The sequence below is a fragment of the Zootoca vivipara genome, chromosome 9 (assembly GCF_965207765.1).
Source record: "Zootoca vivipara chromosome 9, rZooViv2.hap1.1, whole genome shotgun sequence".
NCBI classification, from domain to species: Eukaryota; Metazoa; Chordata; class Lepidosauria; order Squamata; family Lacertidae; genus Zootoca; species Zootoca vivipara.
The window spans coordinates 52,488,996-52,512,123 of NC_142592.1; the positions used below are offsets into that span (position 1 = coordinate 52,488,996).

At 48.1% G+C, this 23,128-nt stretch overlaps 1 protein-coding gene across 1 annotated transcript; it reads left to right on the forward strand.

Annotated features, from left to right (window-relative positions):
• The first annotated feature begins 293 nt into the window (after positions 1 to 293).
• On the forward strand, positions 294 to 22,867 carry FAM180A (family with sequence similarity 180 member A). The gene is made up of 3 exons (XM_035128563.3): positions 294 to 609; positions 20,903 to 21,003; positions 22,434 to 22,867. The coding sequence occupies exons 1-3, from the start codon at positions 534 to 536 to the stop codon at positions 22,788 to 22,790; spliced, it is 534 nt and encodes a 177-aa protein (XP_034984454.1). The 5' UTR covers positions 294 to 533; the 3' UTR covers positions 22,791 to 22,867.
• The last annotated feature ends 261 nt before the right edge of the window (positions 22,868 to 23,128 follow it).

The window sequence follows — 23,128 nt, forward strand, 5'->3', positions numbered from 1 at the left end:
GTTCTCTGTAAAATAAACTGGCACTGAGAAACACAGAACATTCTCTCAATGAGCACGACCCACTCCCTCATTTATGCACCCAATATGTCACTCCAAGAGCACACGAGGACATGCATATAGCAGACTGCAACCCTAAAGATTTAATAGTGCTCCTGAATACAGCTACTTGTGTCTGTTGACACAGGGAAATTCCAACTGGCCTGACTACTGAATGGAACTGAAATACAAAAATGTAATGATATTTATATACCCCCACAGCTGCCAGCAAACTCACATGCGTCATGAGTCATTCCAGATGTGGATATAAAACAGAGCCCGTCTGTGCAAATGAATTCCCTGATCCCAAAGAGACTTGGTTTAAGGCGAGGTGCCGCTAGTTTGTCAGGGGGAAAAAATTGCGCTCAGCAAGTTTTTCCTGCTACCAGGAGGGAAGAGGATAAGAATTTGCTGGCTGTTACAGATACAAGGAGAAGGTTGGGAAGAAAGGCCTAGCCTACAGGCACAGCTAGGGCACTATTTTTGGACAATCAAGGATGCACTTGAAGACGCTGCTGCTGCTATTGTTATATTACAATGCTCATGCCACTGTGCCTCCCAGGTGGAACCGAGGTAAGAGTTATAAATATAAATTGCTTACAGCAGAGAAACAGAGGTGTTGCACAGGAGAGATCAATTGAGGGCTTCCTCTCCCCATCTCCCTCTACCAGCTCTTGAGAGTGGTATGCTTATTTGTTTGTTTGCTTATGTTCGTCTATTCCCATCCACTTCATACAACAGCCTCCTGTTTTTCTCTTGCAAAAAACCCCAACAACTTTAACATAGATTCTCTTCCAGCTGTAAAAGGTGGACATTGGAACCAAAGGGTCCCTATCTGGAATTAAGTCCTGTAAACGAACACTACTAATTGGTCTCATATGTTTTTACATGGACTGTTCACACAAACAGAAACCCTGCAAGCCGAAGACTTGAACTGATTTTTTTTTCTATGCTCAACCACCTGCAGCTATGCATTCGAGCCGGGCTGATTTGAAACACATTGCGGTGGAATCCTATCTTGAGCTCTGCTTTCTCTCGCAATGTAAAGGGAAATTAAAGAAGAACGGTTGATTCCTCTTTTAAAGAAATGTTAGTGTGCTACTTTTATTTCAGCTTAACTTCACACGCACCCGGCTGCCACCATTATTTATTATATGTATATAAGTCACCATTCTTTTATTGATCTCAAACAAGCTTGCAAAACCAGAGCCAGAACCGCTTGGCTTCAGCAAGGGGTCTCTGTGCCATGTGCCTTTAAACCCAGCTCTGGGCCTCATCTCATCTTAAGAAAGCTAAGTAACAGCATTCCTTAAAAGAGGAGTGTATATTATTCATCCACCTCTATTCGTATATTACCGCAGCAGCTTAGAAGCAACTTCCCTATACAGTAGCTTCATCCTATGTCACCACCTAGGTGTGAGCGCAGAAAGAAAGGCAATGGCACTGATACATTGCACCTTAAAATGATCGACTATAGCATTGCCCCCATTTGATGACACCAGACTCCAGAATGGCTCCTGTTGTGGGCACTGGTGTGGCAGACCTTGTACTCCATCTAATACATTCACTTGCTGATATACTTGGGCTGTCCCAAAGGAGGACTCCAGAAAGCTTCTGGAGTTCTTCTGGGAATTTTAAAAGGGAGTTTTAAAATGGATAATATTTTTTACTATTGAAAGTGGAGATGTCACCACCTAGGTGTGAGCGCAGAAAAAAGGCATTGCTAAATTGGGATTGCTAAAAGGCAGTGCTAAACAGGGACGCGGGTGGCGCTGTGGGTTAAACCACAGAGCCTAGGGCTTGCCAATGAGAAGGTCGGCGGTTCGAATCCCCCTGACAGGGTGACCTCCTGTTGTTTGGTCCCTGCTCCTGCCAACCTAGCAGTTCGAAAGCACATCAAAGTGCAAGTAGATAAATAGGTACCGCTACAGTGGGAAGGTAAACAGTGTTTCCATGTGCTGCTCTGGTTCGCCAGAAGCAGCTTTGTCATGCTGGCCACATGACCTGGAAGCTGTACGCCGGCCCCCTCGGCCAATAACGCGAGATGAGCGCCGCAAACCCAGAGTCGGTCACGACTGGACTTAATGGTCAGGGGTCCCTTTACTTTTAATAAATTGGGATAGAGCCATACAACTCCCTTGACGTGGTCTCCATTTTTCTCAACCTGGTGCCCTCCAGATACCATGGACTAGAACTCCCACCAGCCTCAGCCGCCAATGACCATTATTTGCAGAACATACGGCATGGACTAGTTGGGGGGAAGGTTGATTGACATTAGGATGCTGCTGCATGGATGCAGTCCTATGTAATTGGGATCAGGTGGGACATGTTTCCACCCCAGAACCAGAATGCTTACATGCAAAGTGGTGGAACAGAATGTATTGTTTTCCGGCAAACCAACAGAATCATTTGGTGCTCCTCAAAGCTTATCCTGCTGTGCTGCTTGTTGCTATCAGTTCCGATAAGAAAAGTTGACTTACTTCTGAACATGATAGCATAGCGCCAAAGGCATTTGCTCCAGGTAGCCAAAATGACTCTTGATTATGGTGTACAACCTCCCGAGCCTTGCCTCTGTGCGTCCATTCATCTGCCACATAACAATGTCTCATGGCACTGATACATCGCACCTTAAAATAATCAACTATAGCATAGAAAGCTTCTGGAGTTCTTCTGGGAATTTTAAAAGCCAATGGGAGTTTAAAAATGGACAATACTTTTTTACTATTGAAAGTGGAGATGTCGGAATGAGAAGATTTTACTTAATCCAGGTTCAACCTGGCTTGTTACCATCACATACAGTAGAAATTGGAGTTCTTGGGAAAGTCCAGAAATAAACGATAAATTGCAAGAACTCAGGCCAAAAGAAGATGGATTTCAAATAAATCTTCACAAGGTTTTATTGATGTCATGTGGAGTTTAAATAGGAATCAATCCCAATATTGAAGGCAAATAAAGGTAAATTCCAGTAAAAATCAGGACAAGGCCCTGTTTGACTATTCTTCGTCAGCTGGAATATTAAGAAATTTGAAATGAATCTTAGAATAATTCTCCTTATAATAAAAATTCATTCAGATCTCTAAACATAAAGTTTTATCATATGTAAAAGACAGAGACTATGTTTAAATGAACATAACAGGTATATCTGAGAGTAACTAACCTTACATAAAACTTACATTCTGTTTTCAAAATAAAGAGTTAAATTGCTTATACTGTACAAACCTTGTGAAGATTTATTTGAAATCCATCTTCTTTTGGCCTGAGTTCTTGCAATTTATCGTTTATTTCTGGACCATCACATACAGTACCTGTAAAAAAAAAAAAATCTGTAGCAACACTTAGATCTACATTCCTTTCTAGGTGATCCAGAAGTCAGTCAGGCCAGCCACATGTGTAGAAAGGCAATAAGTGATACGCAGGAACCCTGCTGCTTAACACACCAGTCAGTGTTCTCCATCCGAGTTGGATGGCCATGACCCAATTTGGAGAGCCTGCTGGGGGCTAGCCTACTTAGCTTTGGCTCCACCAATGGCTCTTTTGGTGACTCACTGGCAGACAGCCAGTTTTTGTGCCAAGCAATTCTGAACGGGGGAAGGAGATCCAGCAGTCGGGGCTCTTATACTTGAGTGCAGGGATGGGAAACCATTTTCAGCCTAAGGGCTGCATTTCTTTCTGGGCCTTTTTTCCAGGGGCCCATGGTGGTGGTGGGTGGGGCCAGATGCAAAAGTGGGCAGGGCAACAATGGTCAGTTCCCCCTTTGTAGAACAGGCTGGTTTCTACACCCACCCACCCACCACACCATCCCACACCTCTCAACCATCTCGATTTCAGCAGGACATCTCGGAATGACAGACGCCATCCTGGCTTCTGATTGTATCCCGGAATGTCCCTTTTTTTGGTCCAGCGATATAGTGTAAGTCAGCTGGCTCCCGCGAGAACTCGGGGGGCAAAAATATATATATGAGCATCCTGGTTTTGATCAGCAAGATGTTGGAGGGTATGCCATCCAGTTAAGCCAAAAGCAGGATCAGAGTCCAAGGTCACAGGCTGGTCAGGCCAACCGCTCCCCACAATTTCATGGAGGATGCAGAGTCAGGGCAGTGATGTGTGTGAGCTGGGGAGAGTCCCAAGGGCCACATTTGGCCCCTGGAACTGAGGTTCCACTTCCCTTCCTGAGTGCACAGCAGTGATGGCAAGGGTGGCCTTCACAAGAGTTGTGGTGCGCTTGGCAGTTACCCTCCTGCATGGTGCTATATTCTTTATTTGTAATACATTCATATCCCACCCTTTCTCCAAAAAGCACAAGGGGGCATGCGTAGTTTTCTTCCTCCCCATTTCATCCTCACAACAACTCTCAGGTAGGTTGGCCTGAGAGCAACAGGCCCAAGGTCACCCGGCGAACTTCTTGACTGTATAATCCAGGGGGCCGGATCCATCTCTACTCATGTGCAAGAACTGGTGGCCCCCAGATAGGAATGCCTGACCCTGTCTGCATGAACAGGCACATCCGGAGATGTCCATTGGGAAGCAGATGAATTTCAGCTGGATGTGCTTCTGTGTCCTCAGATTCCCCTTAGAGAACTGGATATTTAACTAATGGGAGTTTCCCTTTTCGTTTCTGCTGGGATCAAAATGTTCCACTGCGTTCGAAAAAGCTCCCTGGAAATGTTTAGAGCTTGTTATGGAATATGACAATATCTGGTTCATTTTGCTGGTGATTAATAGAGGGGGGGCATTGTTAAGGGGGGGGGCAGGACCCTGATTGCTTCCCCTTCCGCACCTTTTAAAGTAAAATGTTGCTTATAGGCAGCTGATCACACTGCAACTGATCACACTTCACTGCCATCAAGACCCCAGTTACCTTGAGGTGCAGAAAGGCATCTATACTTGTAAATTAGCATATTCCAGATGGCATTTTACCAGGAGTCCTTTAAACACCACTGGGTAACAGGGAAAGCTAAGTTCATGGGTTACTTTGAGGTCCATGTGGCTAAAATGAAAAAAGAAGAAGTCTGTAATAATGTCCTAACCTGTTTCATCTCTCCGCTGTTATTTGGCACTGGGTCTGTGTTTGCTTTGATTGCACTGTCTGTAATGGAGAAGAAAAACACTTCTTAGCCAAGATTGTTGGGACTGCCCCCAAATCCACAGGTTTTCGAGAGAACTTTGGCTTACAGGACAAGTTTAATTTGTCATTAAAAAATAAATAAATTAAAAAAGAGAAAGCCCTTGCCTGATTTGGATATTTTGGAACAAATCTGTCCATAGAATTATAGAGTTTTATAGGGTCATCTAGTCCAACCCCCTGCTTGTTGCAGGAAATGCACCCAAGAGAGATGAGATGACACCCTTTAGGTGTCACTAGAAGGCAACTTCCAGTGTGTTTTTTCCCTGGGGGTACACAGGGGTACGCATACCCCTAAACATTTTGTGAATCTTTGTACTTTTGTCCATTTACTGTATTTATTTCCCCCGAACAATAAAGTGGTGGTTTTCTTGAGTCAAAATGAGAGTACCCCTAAACATTTTTTTTAAAAGAAAAAAAGCACTGGCAGCTTCCACCATTCTTGTCCATTGGTCATGCTGGTTGGGACTTGTGAATGTTGGAGTCCAACAACATCTAGAGGACCACAGCCTCTCCCTGGCGCCATTCCACTTGAAGACCTCCAATGAGGGAGAGTCCACACACACACACACACACACACACTCAACAACAACAAATCTTTATTATGGCCATAGACCAGCATAAGGAGAGAGGGGTACACTCATTTACACTCAATAGCTAGAGACAGGCAACTCTATCAGCTTCATTTCCCCCTCCGATTTTCATTTTTCCAATCTTAAAATTCACTTCTCCTCACTTCCATATCACTTTGTGGGGTTGGGGGGGGCGGATTTAGCCTTCATGGAAATTCTTCACCTTTTCCATGCAAATTTCTCCTAATATAAATATTTTTGTATGCACTTTCCCCTGTGAACTGTGTTCACATATTGTCTCAGAGAATGCAGATCTGGAGGTTCCCCTTTCAATGCAAACTCAATCAAATTTCACCCCCTATCCCTATTGCTGAGCAATTGGTTCCATTCTCCATACTGCTTTTTACTGTTATCTTACTGCTCAGCTGAAATCTGTCATGCTGGAATTTAAGCTCCTTAGATCATGCTCTGTTCCCTGGGGCAACGGAAAACAAGCAAGTCTTTGCTCTCCTTCTAGGTGGAATCCTTTGGAGGGTTGGGACTAGATCAGGCATCCCCAAACTTCAGCGCTCCAGATGTTTTGGACTACAAATCCCATCTTCCCTGACCACTGGTCCTGTTAGCTAGGGATCATGGGAGTTGAAGGCCAAAACATCTGGAGGGCCGCAGTTTGGGGATGCCTGGACTAGATGATCCTTAGGGATCCCTTCCAACTTTATGACTCTATGATTCAGGTATCCAAAGTGTGTTGAGCTCCTTTACCTCTTTTCTTCACAGGACTTGTTTTCCAATTTCCATCTTTGTTGACCTCCTTTGGACCACTTTTTCTACATCAAAGATGGGGAGCTTGTGACCCCCACCCAGATGTTGTTGGATTACCTCTCCCATCAGCCCCTGCTCTATGTCCTTCTCAAAGTGCAGTGCCCAGAACTGGGCACAGTTTTTTATTTCAAGCTTCTTGCTGAATAAATGAGACATCGTGGCTTGGTTGCAGTGTAGTGTGGGGAAGGGGTGGGCGGGTGATTATTATCCCCCATTTTTTTTAGGGGCCAAAATTTGAGGCAGCACTAATTTGAACACTTAAAAAAAATTATTTCTTCCTCTGGGTGGCTCCCCCCTCCCCCAAGAAGCTGTAAACAAACAATAATTATCCATTGTCAGTTGAATCAGGGCAAGATGTATTAAGGACAGATGTCTGTAATGAGCAATATGCAGCATTCTCCATGGAATGAGGACTATGCGGTCATTGACATCTGAAAAAATGGGTTGCTTGCACACGGCAGAGCCAGCTAATTATTAACATTTATAGGGTTCATTGTGAATAAGTGCAGCATGAAATAACCACAGAGATGTGGTAGATATTTTTGGAACGACTTGTCTGCCAATCCTGGCTAGGGTTGCCAAATGTCAAGGTTTTAGCCTCCTTCTCAGTGTCCCTAGGAAAAGGAATAAAATCTCAAAAAGCAGCTGCTTTTTCGCAGGCCATCTCTATCCCAACCAACCATTCAGCTGGTTCAAGCATCCTGAAGCTTTGCAAAAATGTTACATTAGGCAAAAATGCAGTCAAAGCAGTGGATATCTGGACTAGGTTTGCACTAAAATGCGGATGAATTTTCACAAAGGCTTTTTTAAAAATTGCAAACTGATGTGGAAATGTGGAGGATTGGAAAAAGATGAGACAGGGAGCAACCTAAATTGTCAGATTTGCCCATCTTTATGTGCCAAGATGATTGTCAGTGAAATATACTCGGAGTCAAGAGTGAATTTCATGCTCTTTATTCAGCTCATAGTCATCAAGGAGGAGAAGAGAAGACGAATGGCTCTTTTCCCAAAACCATCTGCTTATATACATTATTTACACAATGGGCCTTGCGTGATTGGCTACTTCAGGGCTACACCTGTGGGCCAATTATATTGTGGATTGACTTTTGCCTGCAGCCTGATTGGCTGCTCCTACAGGCCAATCAGGTAGCAGATTCACTTCTGCCAGCCGCCTGATTGGCTGCTCCAGCAGGCCAATCAGGTTGCGGATTCACTTCCACCTGGAGTTGGATTGGGTAGCTCCCGCTGATTCTGAATCCTATTGTTCTAGGATTCAGCTCAGTACATAACACCCCTCCCCTCTAAGTTCCAGTCCTGCCCGGGAAGTTGCATTCGTAGTCCCCAAGGTCTGCTGGCCGCCTCCGTGTGCGTTGTGGCCTGGGGTGTTCCTTGGTCAGGGGTTCTGGTTCTGGCTCGTGTTCCGAGGCTGCTGGCTGTGCCGGGGCTGTCTGGTCTGGCGCCACTGAACCACTAGGTTGTAGCTCTGGTTCCGGTGTCCTTCCAGCCTCGGGGCGCCCCTCTGTGCCTACTGCTTCTGCTTCCTCTGCCCACCCCTCTCGCTCTGCAGGCCTCACTGCCCTGCTGTCCCCTTGGGAACCCTCTGTCCCGCTCTCCTCCCGGGTTCCTCCTGGGAATCGTCGCCGTATCTGGTCGCAGTGGCGGCGCCAACATTGCCCCCCTTCCGTTAGTACCTCGTACGACACGGGACCGGTCACCTTGGTGACTGTGGCGGGTACCCATGCTGGGCCTGCCCCAAAATTCTTTGCATACACTGGGTCCTGGGCCACAAATGTCCGGGGGTTCCTGCCTTTCCCCACCACTACCTCATCCTGAGCTCTGTCGGGGTGAAGTCGGTCCAGTCTAGTTGCAAGGCGCCGGCCCATTAGTAATTCAGCTGGGCTCCGGCCCGTCGTTGTGCTTGGGGTGCTGTGCTGTGCTAGAAGAAATGCGGCAAGGCGGTATTCCCAGTCCCCTTGTGTCATGCGGCGGAGGCTGTCCTTGGTGGTCCGCACCATGCGCTCCGCTTGGCCATTGGTGGCAGGGTGGAATGGTGCTGAGCGGATGTGGCGGATGGCGTTCTGCACTGTGAAGGTCTGGAACTCCTCTGACGTGAATGCGGTTCCATTGTCCGAGACGAGGGTGTCAGGGAGCCCGTGGGTCGCAAACAGCTTACGTAGTACCCGGATGGCTGCCGCCGTAGAAGTGGATGGTACCAGTGCGACCTCCAGCCATTTGGTGTAGGAATCCACCACTATGAAGAATGTTTTTCCCTGGAAGGGGCCAGCGAAGTCCACGTGCAAGCGTGACCATGGATGTCGGGCGGACTCCCAGGGCTGGACTGGGGCCCTTGGGGGATCCGGGCGGGATTCTTGGCAGGTCTGGCAGTGTTGGACCCAGGCCTCTATCTCTCTGTCAATCCCCGGCCACCACACATAACTCCTGGCAAGGGCCTTCATCCTCACTACCCCTGGGTGTGTCTCGTGTAGGGCTGTGAGGACCCTTTTGCGGAGGGGCTGGGGAACAACAACCCTGCTTCCCCATAACAGGCACCCCTTGTGGGCCGACAGTTCATGTTTGCGGTTTGTGTAGCCAGCGAATTCTGGCCCGGGGCTGCTGCTGGGCCATCCTCGCCACACCCAGTCCAGGACCCGGGAGATGACCCTATCTTTTGTGGAATGGTGCGCAACTTCTTGTGCCTGAATGGGTCGGTCGGGAAGCAGCTCCAGGGTCATAACCTCTTGCGCAGGCGCTGGGTCGGGGCCTGTTTCTGGTAGTGGTAGCCTGCTGAGGGCGTCTGCGTGGCCCATCGCCTTCCCAGGGCGGTGGATTAGTGCATACTGGTAGCCGGCAAGGAAAATTGACCACCTGAGGACACGTGGAGACAACACTTGGGGGGTCTGCTTCTCAGGGGCAAACAGGCCAAGCAACGGCTTGTGGTCAGTCACTATGGTAAAGGGCCGCCCGTACAAGAAATCATGGAATTTTTTTACGCCCTTCACGATTGCCAGACCCTCCTTGTCAATCTGTGAGTAGTTTCGTTCGGCTGCAGCAAGCGTCTGGGAGAAGTATGCCACCGGCACCTCTCTTCCATCCGGGAGTTGGTGTCCCAGGACAGCGCCGATGCCATAGGGAGAGGCGTCGCATGCCAGCACCACTGGCAGCCTCTCGTCGAAGTGTGCTAAGACCGAGTTCGAGACGAGCAAGTCCTTGACTGCCTGGAATGCGGCCCTTTGTCGCTGGCCCCACACCCAAGGGGCCCTTTTATCTAGGAGTCTGTGTAGGGGCTCCGCTACCGCTGCCTTATGGGGAAGGAAGGCATGGTAAAAGTTCAATAGTCCCAAGAATGACTGAAGTTCGGGCTTGCTCTTGGGCGCTGGGGCCTCACAAATGGCCCGTACCTTGTCACCGGTTGGATGGACCCCTTCTGCGTCCACCTTAAATCCCAGAAAGTCCACCTGCGGCACTCCCAGTAAACACTTTTCCCGCTTCACCTTGAGGCCCGCCGTCTGGAAACGGTGCAGGACGGAGCGGAGGCGGTCCTCAAATTCCTCTGGTGTGGGCCCGGCGATCAGTACATCATCGAAGAAGGGGGTGACACCAGGAATCCCTTTAAGGAGAGAGTCCATTAGATTCTGGAATATGCCTGGTGCCACGCTAACGCCAAATTGCAGCCGCTTTACTCTGAATGCCCCTCTGTGCGTCACAATCGTCTGAGCCTCTGCTGTGGCTTCGTCCACAGGCAACTGTTGATACGCTTGGGCCAAGTCCAGTTTGCCAAAGATTTTTGACCCAGCCAGGGTGGCGAGGACATGGCTGACCACTGGCACTGGGTATGCATGGGCCGTGAGAGCCTTGTTTATGGTGCATTTGTAGTCTGCACAGATGCGGACCGAACCGTTAGGCTTGACGGGTGTGACAATTGGAGTTTCCCAGGGGGCGTTGGGCACCGGCTCCAGCACTCCTTGCTCCACGAGCCGGTCCAATTCCTCGTCTATGCGGGGTTTCAGGGCAAACGGGACCCGGCGGGCCTTGTGCCTGATGGGTCGTACAGCGGGGTCTAGCTGTAGGGCAATGGGGGGTCCTGTATATCGTCCCAATGCCCCATCAAAAACCCCTGGAAACTCTTTGCATATGGTGTCCACGTCCACTTGTAAGCTAGTGCGGTTCACCCCGGTAACGGCTAGCCCCAGAGGTCCAAACCATGCCAGTCCCAGTAAGCTAACGTAGGGGCCCTTAACTACCAGCAAGTCCAATTGTTGCTTTCGCCCTCGATATTGCACCCTGAAGGTCCCCACCCCCATAGTAGGGACCTTACGTTTCTGGAAGTCCCGGAGGGTGAATGGGGCCGGCCTTAGTTTGGGACCCCCATTAGGGCACAGTTCCCTTAATGTTCGGGCCGAGATTATGGATAGAGTTGAACCCGTGTCCAGCTCCATGCGGCATGGGGCTCCCTCTATCTGTACCTCTATATAAATTTTCTCTGTGCTGGGATGGGGCAACTGGAATACCTGGTAGTCCGTGATCTCCGTCGAGTTGCCTTGGTGCATGGTGCCGTGTGACCTGGGGCTCCTGGGTCGGTCATCTGATGCTTGTCGACGGGTGAGTCGAGCCCGACACACCCGGGCGATGTGTCCCAATTTTCTGCACTGCCTGTACTCTGCGTTGCAGAAACGACAGGTCCTCCTCTCGTGGTTCTCCCCGCAGCTTGCACAGTTCCCTCCTTCTCGTCGAGGCTGCTGTGGTGTGTGTGCTGCTTGAGTGCGCCGCTGTACTCGGTGTACTTCCTCCCTGTCATATTCGGATTCGTCGGTGAGGTCTTCGTGGTAGACCCTCGGTTGGGATGGCGGGGCCGGTCGTGCCTCTTGCGTTGACCTCTCGGCGGCTTCGGTTGCCAGGGCTTCCTCCAGAGCAATCTGGAACGTGAGGTCTTTTTTGGCGTAGAGGCGTCGTTGCAACATCTCGTCCCTCAGGCCACCGACGAGGCGGTCACGAAGCATGTTCTCCAATTCTGAGAAGTTGCATAACCGGGCGGCTTGGCGGAGGGAGGTCACAAACCCAGTTATGGTTTCCCCCGGGGCTTGCCGTTTTGCGTAGAAGGCATTTCGGCAAGCTACCACCGAGGGCTGTGGTGAGAAGTGCTCCTTCAGCCGTTCCATTATTGTTTTGTAAGAGACGGTAGCGACATCTCTAGGTGCAAGGAGAGCCCGGGCGATTTCAAACGTCTCCTCTCCACAGACGCTGAAGAATGTCGCCCTCTTCATGGCATCGTTGGTGACTTCTTTCGCTTGCAGGAGGAAGTTGAAACGGGCGGCGTACCCTTCCCAGTCTCCTGATGCTGGTTTGAATGGCGAGAAGCTGCTGTCGGTTGCCATTCTGGGTTCCTTGGGTCCTGGAGCTGAAGCCTGGATGCACGGTGCGATGCAGCGGTGCAGCAGGTGGCGGTGCTGCGGTGCAGTGCGTGGTGGCGGTCAGCTCAGCAGGATCCCACCTTCGTCGCCAGTGAAATATACTCGGAGTCAAGAGTGAATTTCATGCTCTTTATTCAGCTCATAGTCATCAAGGAGGAGAAGAGAAGACGAATGGCTCTTTTCCCAAAACCATCTGCTTATATACATTATTTACACAATGGGCCTTGCGTGATTGGCTACTTCAGGGCTACACCTGTGGGCCAATTATATTGTGGATTGACTTTTGCCTGCAGCCTGATTGGCTGCTCCTACAGGCCAATCAGGTAGCAGATTCACTTCTGCCAGCCGCCTGATTGGCTGCTCCAGCAGGCCAATCAGGTTGCGGATTCACTTCCACCTGGAGTTGGATTGGGTAGCTCCCGCTGATTCTGAATCCTATTGTTCTAGGATTCAGCTCAGTACATAACAGTCAGATTTACTCATCCCTACCTGAATCATAGAATCATAATTTTTTAGAGTTGTAGGGGACCCGGAGGAACATTCTAGGCCAAACCCCTGCAATGCAGGAATCTCAACTAAAGCATCCATGACAGATGGCCATCCAACCTCTGCTTAAAAACCACCTGGGAATAAGATCACCCACCCCACTGAATTCAGTAGGAATTACCTCTGAGTGGACAGAGTTAGGCCTGCACTTTTAGTCTGGATCTAACCCCAGATCTAACACCAGGGACACGGGTGGCGCTGTGGGTTAAACCACAGGGGCTAGGGCTTGCTGATCAGAAGGTTGGCGATTCAAATCCCCGCAGTTCGAAAGCACGTCAAAGTGCAAGTAGATAAATAGGTACTGCTCCGGCGGTGTCAGGGGATTGTTGCGGCTACTCTCGAGTAAAGACGCTCCAGTCCGCACTGTCTTTAAGAGTTTTATTGTGCATACTATTTACAGTGCAGAGATAACCGAAAACATGACCACCTAGTCCTATTCAGAACCTGGCAATGGCTGCCGCCTGCTTTTTGGCCAGCATAAAAACCTGGGCACCCCAAAACGCCACCCCTTTGCCCTACGTGTGGGCGCGCGCCTCAATTTGGGCGTCGGAAGGAGAGGTCTCCCCTCTTGCTGGCTGGGGCGGCGCCTGGGCTCCGACGTCTCACTGAGCCCCTCATCCGCTGACCCTCGACCAGAGCAGTGCCAGGGCTCTGACATGCCCCTGAGCCCTTCTTTCACGCTCTGTTCTCCATAGCATTGCCAGGGCTCAGACACCTCACTGAGCCCTCTCTCCAAACCGCTCCATTCCTCATTCCCTCCTCCCAACTCGCTGCTTGTGCTGTCACTGGGCAAAGTGCTGGTCAGGATGACGGGGGGGGGGGGTCTCCCTGTAGGGAGTCCCCCTGACAGGCGGGAAGGTAAACGGCGTTTCCGTGTGCTGCTCTGGCCACATGACCGGAAGCTGTACGCTGGCTCCCTCAGCCAATAATGCGAGATGAGCACCGCAACCCCAGAGTCGGTCACGACTGGACCTAATGGTCAGGGGTCCCTTTACCTTTTAACCCCAGATCAGTCTGGATCAAACCCAATACCTCTAATTCCACATAAATGCAAATACAGAAGATTCTTGTCTACAGGTTGACACTTTTAGCTTGCCTGAGGTTATGACTATCTTTTCCACAGCTCTGCCCCAAGAATAAAAAAAACAAATCTTGCCCAGCTAGAATGGGCACTCAGCAAAGTTCCACAGACCAGCTATTATTCCGATTCATTTTTAAATAAGAGTACTGCTTTCTAAGATTATGAAAGAGTTGAATTCATATAAACAGCTGGACAGTAGACTCCTTTTGCAGCATAAAATCTGCCCCTCCTCCTTCTAGAGGGAGAAGAGGGAGTGATTCCACCCGCAATAGCCTAGGCTGCTGACCACTCCCTTTCTCAAACCCACCTAATGGCAATTTTTTGCCAGACGCACGAGAGCCTGAGGGCTCTTAGCCATTAGGCTCATTGCCAGGGCCTCACCTTCTTTAAGAGGAAAAGAGCAGAGAACATTGTAATGTGAGCAGCATTTGGAGAGATTGCTTGTCCTCTGTCTGAAGTCTGGCTTTATGTCTTGTTCTCTGAAGAAATCATTTGGTGGGGTTTGGTTTTCCTTTCTAGACTTCCTGGAAAATGGGGCACCCCACCCTTAATTCCATGAGGGCGGGGCTCATCTGCTGAGCCAAACAGCCCCATGATGTCAAGTGTTTCCACCTGCTTGGAATGAATTCCTTACAGTGAAACAATTTTGCATACACCCGTGCTGACTGTTTCAAAGGATTTGCAGCACAATCCTACGTAATTCAGTCGGGCTTAGGCCCAGGTAAGTGGAGTTGGGGCCTGCACCTTCAGATTTCAAAGTATTCTACAAATTGCAGCTGTGATTGAATTTTGGGAAGTATGCGGGATAATTCTCTCCCTCCCTCTTCCATTCTCCATCCTATGAAAGGATATTGCATGATCACTTCATCTAATAGCAACTTAGGTAATTTGAGACTCTGGGCTTAATGGCCTCTCTTTAGATTAGGGATGGGGAACCTATGGGCCTCCAGATCTTTCTGGACTACAGCTCCCATTGTCCCTGGCACACCAGCCCTGTTGCATTCAGAGGACCCTCTTGCCCATTCTGCTGACTTGGTTCCTGGGTTTCTGCCCCCAATGCCTGCCCTGGCAGTATCAGCAGACATATAAGCACGTTTTTACCAGTCAGGACCAGTTCTTACATTCTGTTTCTTAGAAGCATTAACTTCTAAGCAAAACAATTGCCTTTCTAAAATATATGACTAGCTTCCTGCTCCAGACACCCTGTTCATCGAGCATTCATTCCGATTTGCTTGCACAAGGCTTAAGCAGAGATGAGATTATACACAGTATTCATTGAGCATTTGTTCTGATTTGTTTGCTTTGAGCAATGAGCAGGGGTCAGCAACCTTTTTGAGCCATGGGCCGGTCCACCATCCCTCAGACCATGTGGTGGGCCGGACTATATTTTGAAAAACAAAATGAACGAATTCCTATGCCTCACAAATATCCCAGAGATGCATTTTAAATAAAAGGACACATTCTACTCATGTAAAAACATGCTGGATTTAGAAGGTGATTGGGCCGCATCCAGCCCCCGGGCCTTAGGTTGCCTACCTCTGGCAATGAGCATTTGCCCTTCATTCATCTTGATTTGCTTGCAAGATTTGCTTATTGGTCATTCAGTCATTCCATACTTTTCAGTGCATGCCCCTGTCATTCTCCAAACTGCAAAGAAACCTGATTCTTTTTGAAAGTGGATTTGTTGTGCTAGAGCAAGAGAGCAAGATTATCTATTTTGAGTGTGGAAAACTAAAGTTTTGTGTGGATGAATCCTTCCTGCAAAATAGTGGCAGTCTAGAGGCACCCCAGCAAAATGTCTATAATCTATGACAGATGGGTGTACATAATACCAGTGAGATCACTGCCAGAGTGCTGACCACCTAGTGCTGAGAGTGGAAGGTAGATTTATCTTCCCCATGGGAGTGAAAATCAACTGTCCTTTCTCCCATATAAGAAAAAGAAAATGTATGTATTTTGGGGTGCCATACTGCAACATTTAGAGATGTGGAAAATCCAGTGGATCCTTACATTCTCATCCAGGAGGTGCAGTTAAAAGCAGTTTGCATTGGAATTTGCAATGGTCAGAGTCTGTCACCGTGCCAACACAAATAGTGGAGGCCATGTCAACAGCCCCCACCTAAAAGTACTGGCTGATGCAACCAGCATCTCTATGTGATGCCCACCAGGAAGAGTGGGCACTTGTCCTCTTTCATGCTGGTTTCCCACTGCTTGTCTTCTTTCGCTGCGTGCCTGGCAGGCAGCAAAGCCAGTGCACCTTGAATTAAGCAATTTCCCAGGGCCATTTGCAGATTCACGTGGCGCACAGCACAGCAGCGGGCTGGCAGTGGCTGCAGCAGGATGAACTGCTGGCTTGCTTTCGAATTGAAAGCGCCCACCATGCCTTCGCCCACTGACCACCTCCTTCCATAGTAAAAAGAAACAAACCAGAACCAGCAGAACTGGTCTAGGTTATCGTGCAAGCTACACCTGATATTGCTAGACTCTTGGGCTCCTTGATCACTGCAGATGGTGACAGCAGTCACGAAATTAAAAGACGCCTGCTTCTTGGGAGAAAAGCAATGACAAACCTAGACAGCATCTTAAAAAGCAGAGACATCACCTTGCCGACAAAGGTCCGTATAGTTAAAGCTATGGTTTTCCCAGTAGTGATGTATGGAAGTGAGAGCTGGACCATAAAGAAGGCTGATCGCCGAAGAATTGATGCTTTTGAATTATGGTGCTGGAGGAGACTCTTGAGAGTCCCATGGACTGCAAGAAGATCAAACCTATCCATTCTTAAGGAAATCAGCCCTGAGTGCTCCCTGGAAGGACAGATCGTGAAGCTGAGGCTCCAATACTTTGGCCACCTCATGAGAAGAGAAGACTCCCTGGAAAAGACCCTGATGTTGGGAAAGATTGAGGGCACTAGGAGAAGGGGACGTCAGAGGACAAGATGGTTGGACAGTGTTCTCGAAGCTACGAACATGAGTTTGACCAAACTGCAGGAGGCAGTGGAAGACAGGAGTGCCTGGCGTGCTATGGTCCGTGGGGTCACGAAGAGTCGGACACGACTAAACGACTAAACAACAACAACAAAAAATCCCATCACTCCCAGTCATTGGCCATGTTGGATGGGATTGATGGGAGTTGGAGTCCACCAGTGTAAGTGTCAGTAGGTTCCCCATCCCTACTTTAGTGGGCTTGTTCGATCTGCCTATCAGGCAGACATTCCTGATAGTAAGGATGTGGAACTTATGGCTTATCTGGATGCTCTTGAACTCTGAACCGCATCAGTTAGCATGACTGAGGGAGGTTGTTCAACAACACCTAGAGGGTCACACATCTGGTTAAAATATTGTATTGTGTATATATAAGATATATAAGAATGAAGCAAGTAATTGTTGGAAATGCCAAAATAAGGTGGGTGATTATTTACATTGTTGGTGGAGATGTATAAAAATTAACAAATTTTGGGGGGAAATCTATGAAGAATTGAAGAAGATGTTAAGGATCACTTTTTTAAAAAACCCCACAATATTTCTTGCTAAGTCTGATACCTGAAAATTACCAGAAGATAGAAAAAATATCTTTCTCTTTGCATGTGCCGCGGCAAGATTGCTGATAGGCCAAAAGTGGGGGGAAAGAAGAGGTACTCACAATCCAAGAGTGGCAGATAAAATTAATTGAATTTATGAATTTGGCCAGAATGACCGCTGCAATTAGGAATATACCGAAACAGAGGTCCAAAAAAGAATGGGAATATGTAGAGGAATATTTTAAGAAAAAAGATATAAAAACAGAACTTGTGATCTGTTTAGATTAGATGGTCGCAGGGGAGTTTAGAAGAAAATTGATAAGAAGGATATATATAAAGTGCTCTTTTTTTTTAGAAGGATAGTAACGCAAGCGATGTGAAATAATTTAAAGTCAAGCGATGTGTTATAGTTTGGAAGTTAATTTTTTATATATATTATGCTTTTTCTTTGAGTGGATCATTTGCTATGATTTGTATTTCTTTTCTGTATTGTTTTTAAAATGAATTAATAAAGATCTTATTTAAAAAAATTAAAAAACAAACAAACATCTGGTTAAAATATTGGTAGAAAACCACCAAGAAGCAGTGGGATCAGGGCGCAGCAGAAGGGCCCAGCCAGGTTCAGTCCCTGCCCTCCCCAATTAACATAGGGATTAGCAGCTGGTGATGGGAAAGACTATATGCTGGAGATCCTGGAAAGCCATTGCAAGTCACAGTAACTGCTACCTCCCACATTGTTTTTGCTGCAATAGCAGCACTAAAGTGACCTCTCTGGGATGCAATCATGAGCACCGTGTGTGGAGGTCCTGGGCTGCCCAGACAGCAAGACCCCCCTCTTTGGACTCATTGATGTGGTCAAAAGCAAAGCAGAGCATTAATTGTGCTGAGAGTTTCCCAATTCAGTGTATTTTGAAATCCAGTCCTAAACTGGATGAGGGATCTCCTGTCTCCCTAGCAGTCACAATTACTGTACATGATGCGAGTCGGAGGCATCATTAAAATAAATTAGTGCATGTTGAGATGAAATAATTGTTTTGCATAAACTCCTCCGGGGGAAGAAGATGGAGGTGGCAAATTGCATTAATCCTGCCATCCTATTCTCTGATACGGAACAAGTGTCACCGTTCTGCATTGGTGTAGGGGGAAGCCGAGTCAGCAGAAACGTTTCTGCATGGTTTTATAAACACTGTGCCAAATACTGGTGGCACATCTTTCTCCATCTCAAGGCCGTTTTTGGCTTTGTAGAATTTGCAAAATGAATCACTGGCATTTGGTGATGATGCATTTACTGAGTAAACCCTATGGAAGAGCAAGCTAACAAAACAAGAAACCACGTGCATAAATGGGAGGAGATGGAAGTCTTAACGTGCCCAGTGGCCTGGGATGGAAGGGCACGAGGTTTTCAAGATCGTCTTTTGGCGGCAATAAAATAAAAGCCATAAATGATTAGAGAGCCAGGGAATACTCAACAATTCCAGGATCAAATCAGAAACTGGGATGGCTTCTGTAAATCCGGGGCTGTCCCTGGAAAACAGAAACACTTGAGGGTCTGGAAACGGTGGCATGAAAGGAAATCTGTCTGAGCCCTTAGTCATGGATTAATTCATCTATCCCTCGGGAATAGACCTTTCCATGAGCTATGCTCCCCAAAGAACGGTGCTTTAAAAGTTATTAATTTGATCATCGTAGCCTGGATCCCTGCCAGCGGTTGTTTAGCAAATAAACATTGTAACTGCTGGGTGATTGAAGTTTTAATTACCAAGCAATTAACACTTCAAGATTTCAAGGCAGAACATTGTGTGAAAGGTGCTGCAGCTTAGGCTGGAGGGAAGGGAATGCAAATGAGAGCAGAACCTAAAAGGAATGGAGGAGGAGAAATGGAGGCCTGGATTGCAACCCCCTTCCTCGCAGGGACATTGTGAGGGTGACATGGTGTGGGGGACGGAAGGGCATTGATCAACCTGAAGTCTTTCTAGTCCAGCATCCTGTTTTCTCAGTGGCCAACCAGATATATGAAGAATAATAATAAAAAGGACTTCTGATTTAAAGATCTCACCCCCATAGAGTGGGTCCAAAGGGTTGAAACAATGGGCAAAATCCCACAGGAGATAGAGATGGCCATCAATTTGGATGGCACTATAAGAGGATTAAGGGACGCGGGCGCTGTAGGTTAAACCACAGAGGCTAGGGCTTGCCGATCAGAAGGTTGGCGGTTCGAATCCCCGCAACGGGGTCAGCTCCCATTGCTCGGTCCCAGCTCCTGCCAACCTAGCAGTTCAAAAGCACGTCGAAGTGCAGCGGGAAGGTAAATGGCGTTTCCGTGTGCTGCTGTGGTATGCCAGAAACGGTTTTGTCATGCTGGCCACATGACCTGGAAGCTGTACGCTGGCTCCCTCGGCCAATAACGCGACTGGACCTAATGGTCAGGGGTCCCTTTACTTTTAATAAATTGGGATAGAGCCATACAACTCCCTTGACATGGTCTCCATTTTTCTCAACCTGGTGCCCTCCAGATACTATGGACTAGAACTCCCACCAGCCTCAGTCGCCAATGACCATTATTTGCAGAACACACGGCATGGACTAGTTGGGGGGAAGGTTGATTGACATTAGGATGCTGCTGCATAGATGCAGTCCTATATAATTGGGATCAGGTGAGACATGTTTCCATCCCAGAACCAGAATGCTTACATGCAGGTCGGCGGTTCGAATCCCCGTGACAGAGTGAGCTCCTGTTGCTCGGTCCCTGCTCCTGCCCACCTAGCAGTTCGAAAGCACGTCAAAGTGCAAGTAGATAAATAGGTACCACTCCAGCGGGAAGGTAAACGGCATTTCCATGTGCTGCTCTGGTTCGCCAGAAGCAGCTTAGTCATGCTGGCCACATGACCTGGAAGCTGTACGCCGGCTCCCTCGGCCAATAAAGCGAGATGAGCACTGCAACCCCAGAGTCGTCCGCGACAGGACCTAATGGTCAGGGGTCCCTTTACCTTTACCTTTACCTTTAAAAGAGGATTGGAGAAATTCATGGAGGATAAGGCTGTTGACAGCCAGTAGCCATGACGACCACACTCTGCCTCCAGGCTGAAAGGCAGTCATGCTTCTGAATGCCAGCTGTTTGAAACTGCTGGGTGGAAGGGGGAGGGCTCTTTCGCTCGGGTCCTGATGTGGGCTTCCTTCAGGCATCTGGTTGGCCACTGTGAGAACAAGATGCTAGACTAGATGGGCCATTGGCCTGATTCAGCAGAACATTATGTTCATATGTTCTTACTGTGCTCCAATTAGCAGGGGTGAGGAACCTCAGGCCTGGATGGAGTGAATGTGGCCCCCTGCCTTCTCCATTTGGCCCTCAGAATTCTCCACCGGCCACACCCCCTCTCCTCAAGCACACCCCTCAATGCCTCTTGTTACACATACCAAGTGTTTTTGCCTGGCAGGAATGTGTCCTTGAACTCCCATAATGCCTTGTGCTCAGAGGGGAATTTGGGCCTCAGACTGAATAATCTTCCCCATTAGAACAAGAAGGAAAGTATTGAAATATGGTGTTAGAACGAAGGAACAGAATGGCTAAGAAGGGAGCAATTATTTCAGTTTGAGCCAAGGCTTGTCAGAGCTCAGGTACCAGTTTATTTATCAATGCCGGGCAGAAGTTCAAAAGGTATGGTTTAAATGAAAGGCTGTGTTTCTTCCTGATGAGCAGAAGCTCTGAAAAACAGCAGCCCTGCCAGGGTGGGGTGGGTAGCGGGGGCAGCTGCACAGTGAGCGCAACAGCTTCTTTCTTATCTCTCCCTTCCTCCCCAGCGATGCTCTTCCCATCTGCTCAGCGAGTGAAGAGGTCTTCGGCAGCTCTCCTCAACCCAGTGCTTCAGAAGTCTCAGGATGATGTGGACCTTCTGTTCGAGGTTCAGTATACACCAGAGAACCATCTTTCTGTGTAGAAATATACCAGATACTGTATAATAATATCTTCAAGGCAGCACAGAGGATAAGGAGCTTGGTGCAGAGCGGTGTCGGATAGCCTGGTGGGACAGAAACACTTGTTGACTCACTGCTGTTTACGAAGGGGAGGGGTGAGGTGGGAGGGAAGGTGGCACAGCACAAATGCACAGGCAAAGCCAACCTTTTGCTCCTGCCAGTGTGTTTGCACCATGCTGCCTTCCTGCTGTCTCACCCATCCTCCTCCTCTCAGTAACTAGCAGTGACTCACCTGCTCAGAGGGCCCTACCGTGCCCTACCATGCTCTATGCTACTGGCGGAGAGATGTCATGGCATTTATTTGCAGGCTCTTGCTCTCATGTTTAAGAGCAGCCATCCTCGCTGCTGAAATAAAGTTACGGGCATTAGGGGAAAAACTCCGAAGAATCAGTTTACTGTGATTGAGGAACAAGGCATATGGAAAGGCTCTCTCCCACATCAAATATAGAATCACAGAATGATAGAAGCAAAATAAAAAAATTCCTTCAGTAGCACCTTAAAGACCAACTAAGTTTTTATTTTGGTATGAGCTTTCCTGTGCATGCACACAAAAGCTCATACCAAAATAAAAACTTAGTTGGTCTTTAAGGTGCTACTGAAGGATTTTTTTAAATTTTGCTTCGACTTAGACCAACACGGCTACCTACCTGTAACTAGAATCATAGAAGTGTAGAGTTGTCACTGTCAATCCATAGCTTCATTGCTGAATCCAATAAGCATGCTTAAAGTTGTCACCATCAAGCAGGAACGGGGAACCATCATCCCTCACAGCCTGCAAATGTCCCGGAAAAAACAGGACATCCCATTTTCTCACGCGAGATCATGGCGACCATTTTGGGTGCCGTGACTCATGCAGGAGCCTGGGTGGGAAGACACACGTCCCGGTCTGGGGATTCCAAGATCTTTGGGGGTATGGCTATTGGCTATGCTGGCAGGGGCTGATGGGAATTGAAGTCCAACAACACGTGAAAAGCCACAGGTTCCGTGGCCCTGTCCCAAAGCAACATTTTAACAGAAATCCCAGACCAAGTAGATGGTGGGCTAGATGCTGGCTTCAGAAGAACTTGGTCTCAGACACAGCTGGGTGATGGACTACAGCTATAAGGGCCGCTGACCTGCCTCCTGCCATTTGATTTTTTAAACTAATCAGTCCCTTTGTCTGCTTTACGTTGCAATAAAAACAATCTAAATTTAACCTAAATGTTATGCATTGTTCCTGTGGGAGGCTGGCTGGGTTCTCCCAAACAGCAAATGAGCCACGTTTTGCTTGGAAGGCACCGCTCCAAAGTACAGTTGCCCACCTGCCATCTTTTGCGGCATCTCCGCCTCATTCCCCCTCTGTGTGTTTCTGCCCCAGCTTCTTCTAAGTGAGCTGCAGATCAACGGCAACCTGAAGATCTCTGTCAAAGATGAGGAGCTGGCTTCCATGAGGAAGGCGACTGCATTTGACACTCTCTGCAACGACGTCATCCCTAAAAGCATCACGGACATTCGCCGACTGAATGCCAGGCTGCTGGGCCACCCTGGGGTGCTAAAGAAAGAAGATTTCGAAAGGACGGTGTTGACCATGGTCTACACAGCCTATAGGGCAGCTCAGTCCCAAGGTCACCAGAAAGACACGTGGGCTGAATCCTTTGTGGATCTCTACAAGGCCCTGAAGCATGACTTGACATTCTCAACCAGCCAGACGTCCTCATCTCAACGGACTTTGTAGTCCAGAAATTTACTTTAATAGGAAGCACATCTGCCTCTTTGCTTTGTTTTTGTATATATAAAAAGTTTAGGACTGCAGGCGTGGAAAGATTCTTTATTCTCTAGCTCCTCCTAGAGGGCACCTGTTGAAAAATCTTTTACGTGCTTCTGAAATTTCTCCTTGTCTGAATTTCTCCCTGGGTTTGGGGAGTTACAAATTGCCTGTGCCTGCTTCTGAAATGGAACCAATGAGTTAAGAATCCTCCTTTGTTATTCCCCCCGCTCTTCAAATAATCCCAATTTTGTATGAAGCGCAGTGAATGCAGAGTTTTCCACAGACTTTCATGGAGATAAGTGATT

Excerpts from the sequence above, each read along its gene's own strand:
- FAM180A (XM_035128563.3), top strand. The coding sequence starts at position 534 with ATGCACTTGAAGACGCTGCTGCTGCTATTGTTATATTACAATGCTCAT. Across the intron at positions 610-20,902 it reads GCCTCCCAGGTGGAACCGAG|CGATGCTCTTCCCATCTGCT; the intron begins GTAAGAGTTATA and ends CTTCCTCCCCAG. Across the intron at positions 21,004-22,433 it reads ATGTGGACCTTCTGTTCGAG|CTTCTTCTAAGTGAGCTGCA; the intron begins GTTCAGTATACA and ends TTTCTGCCCCAG.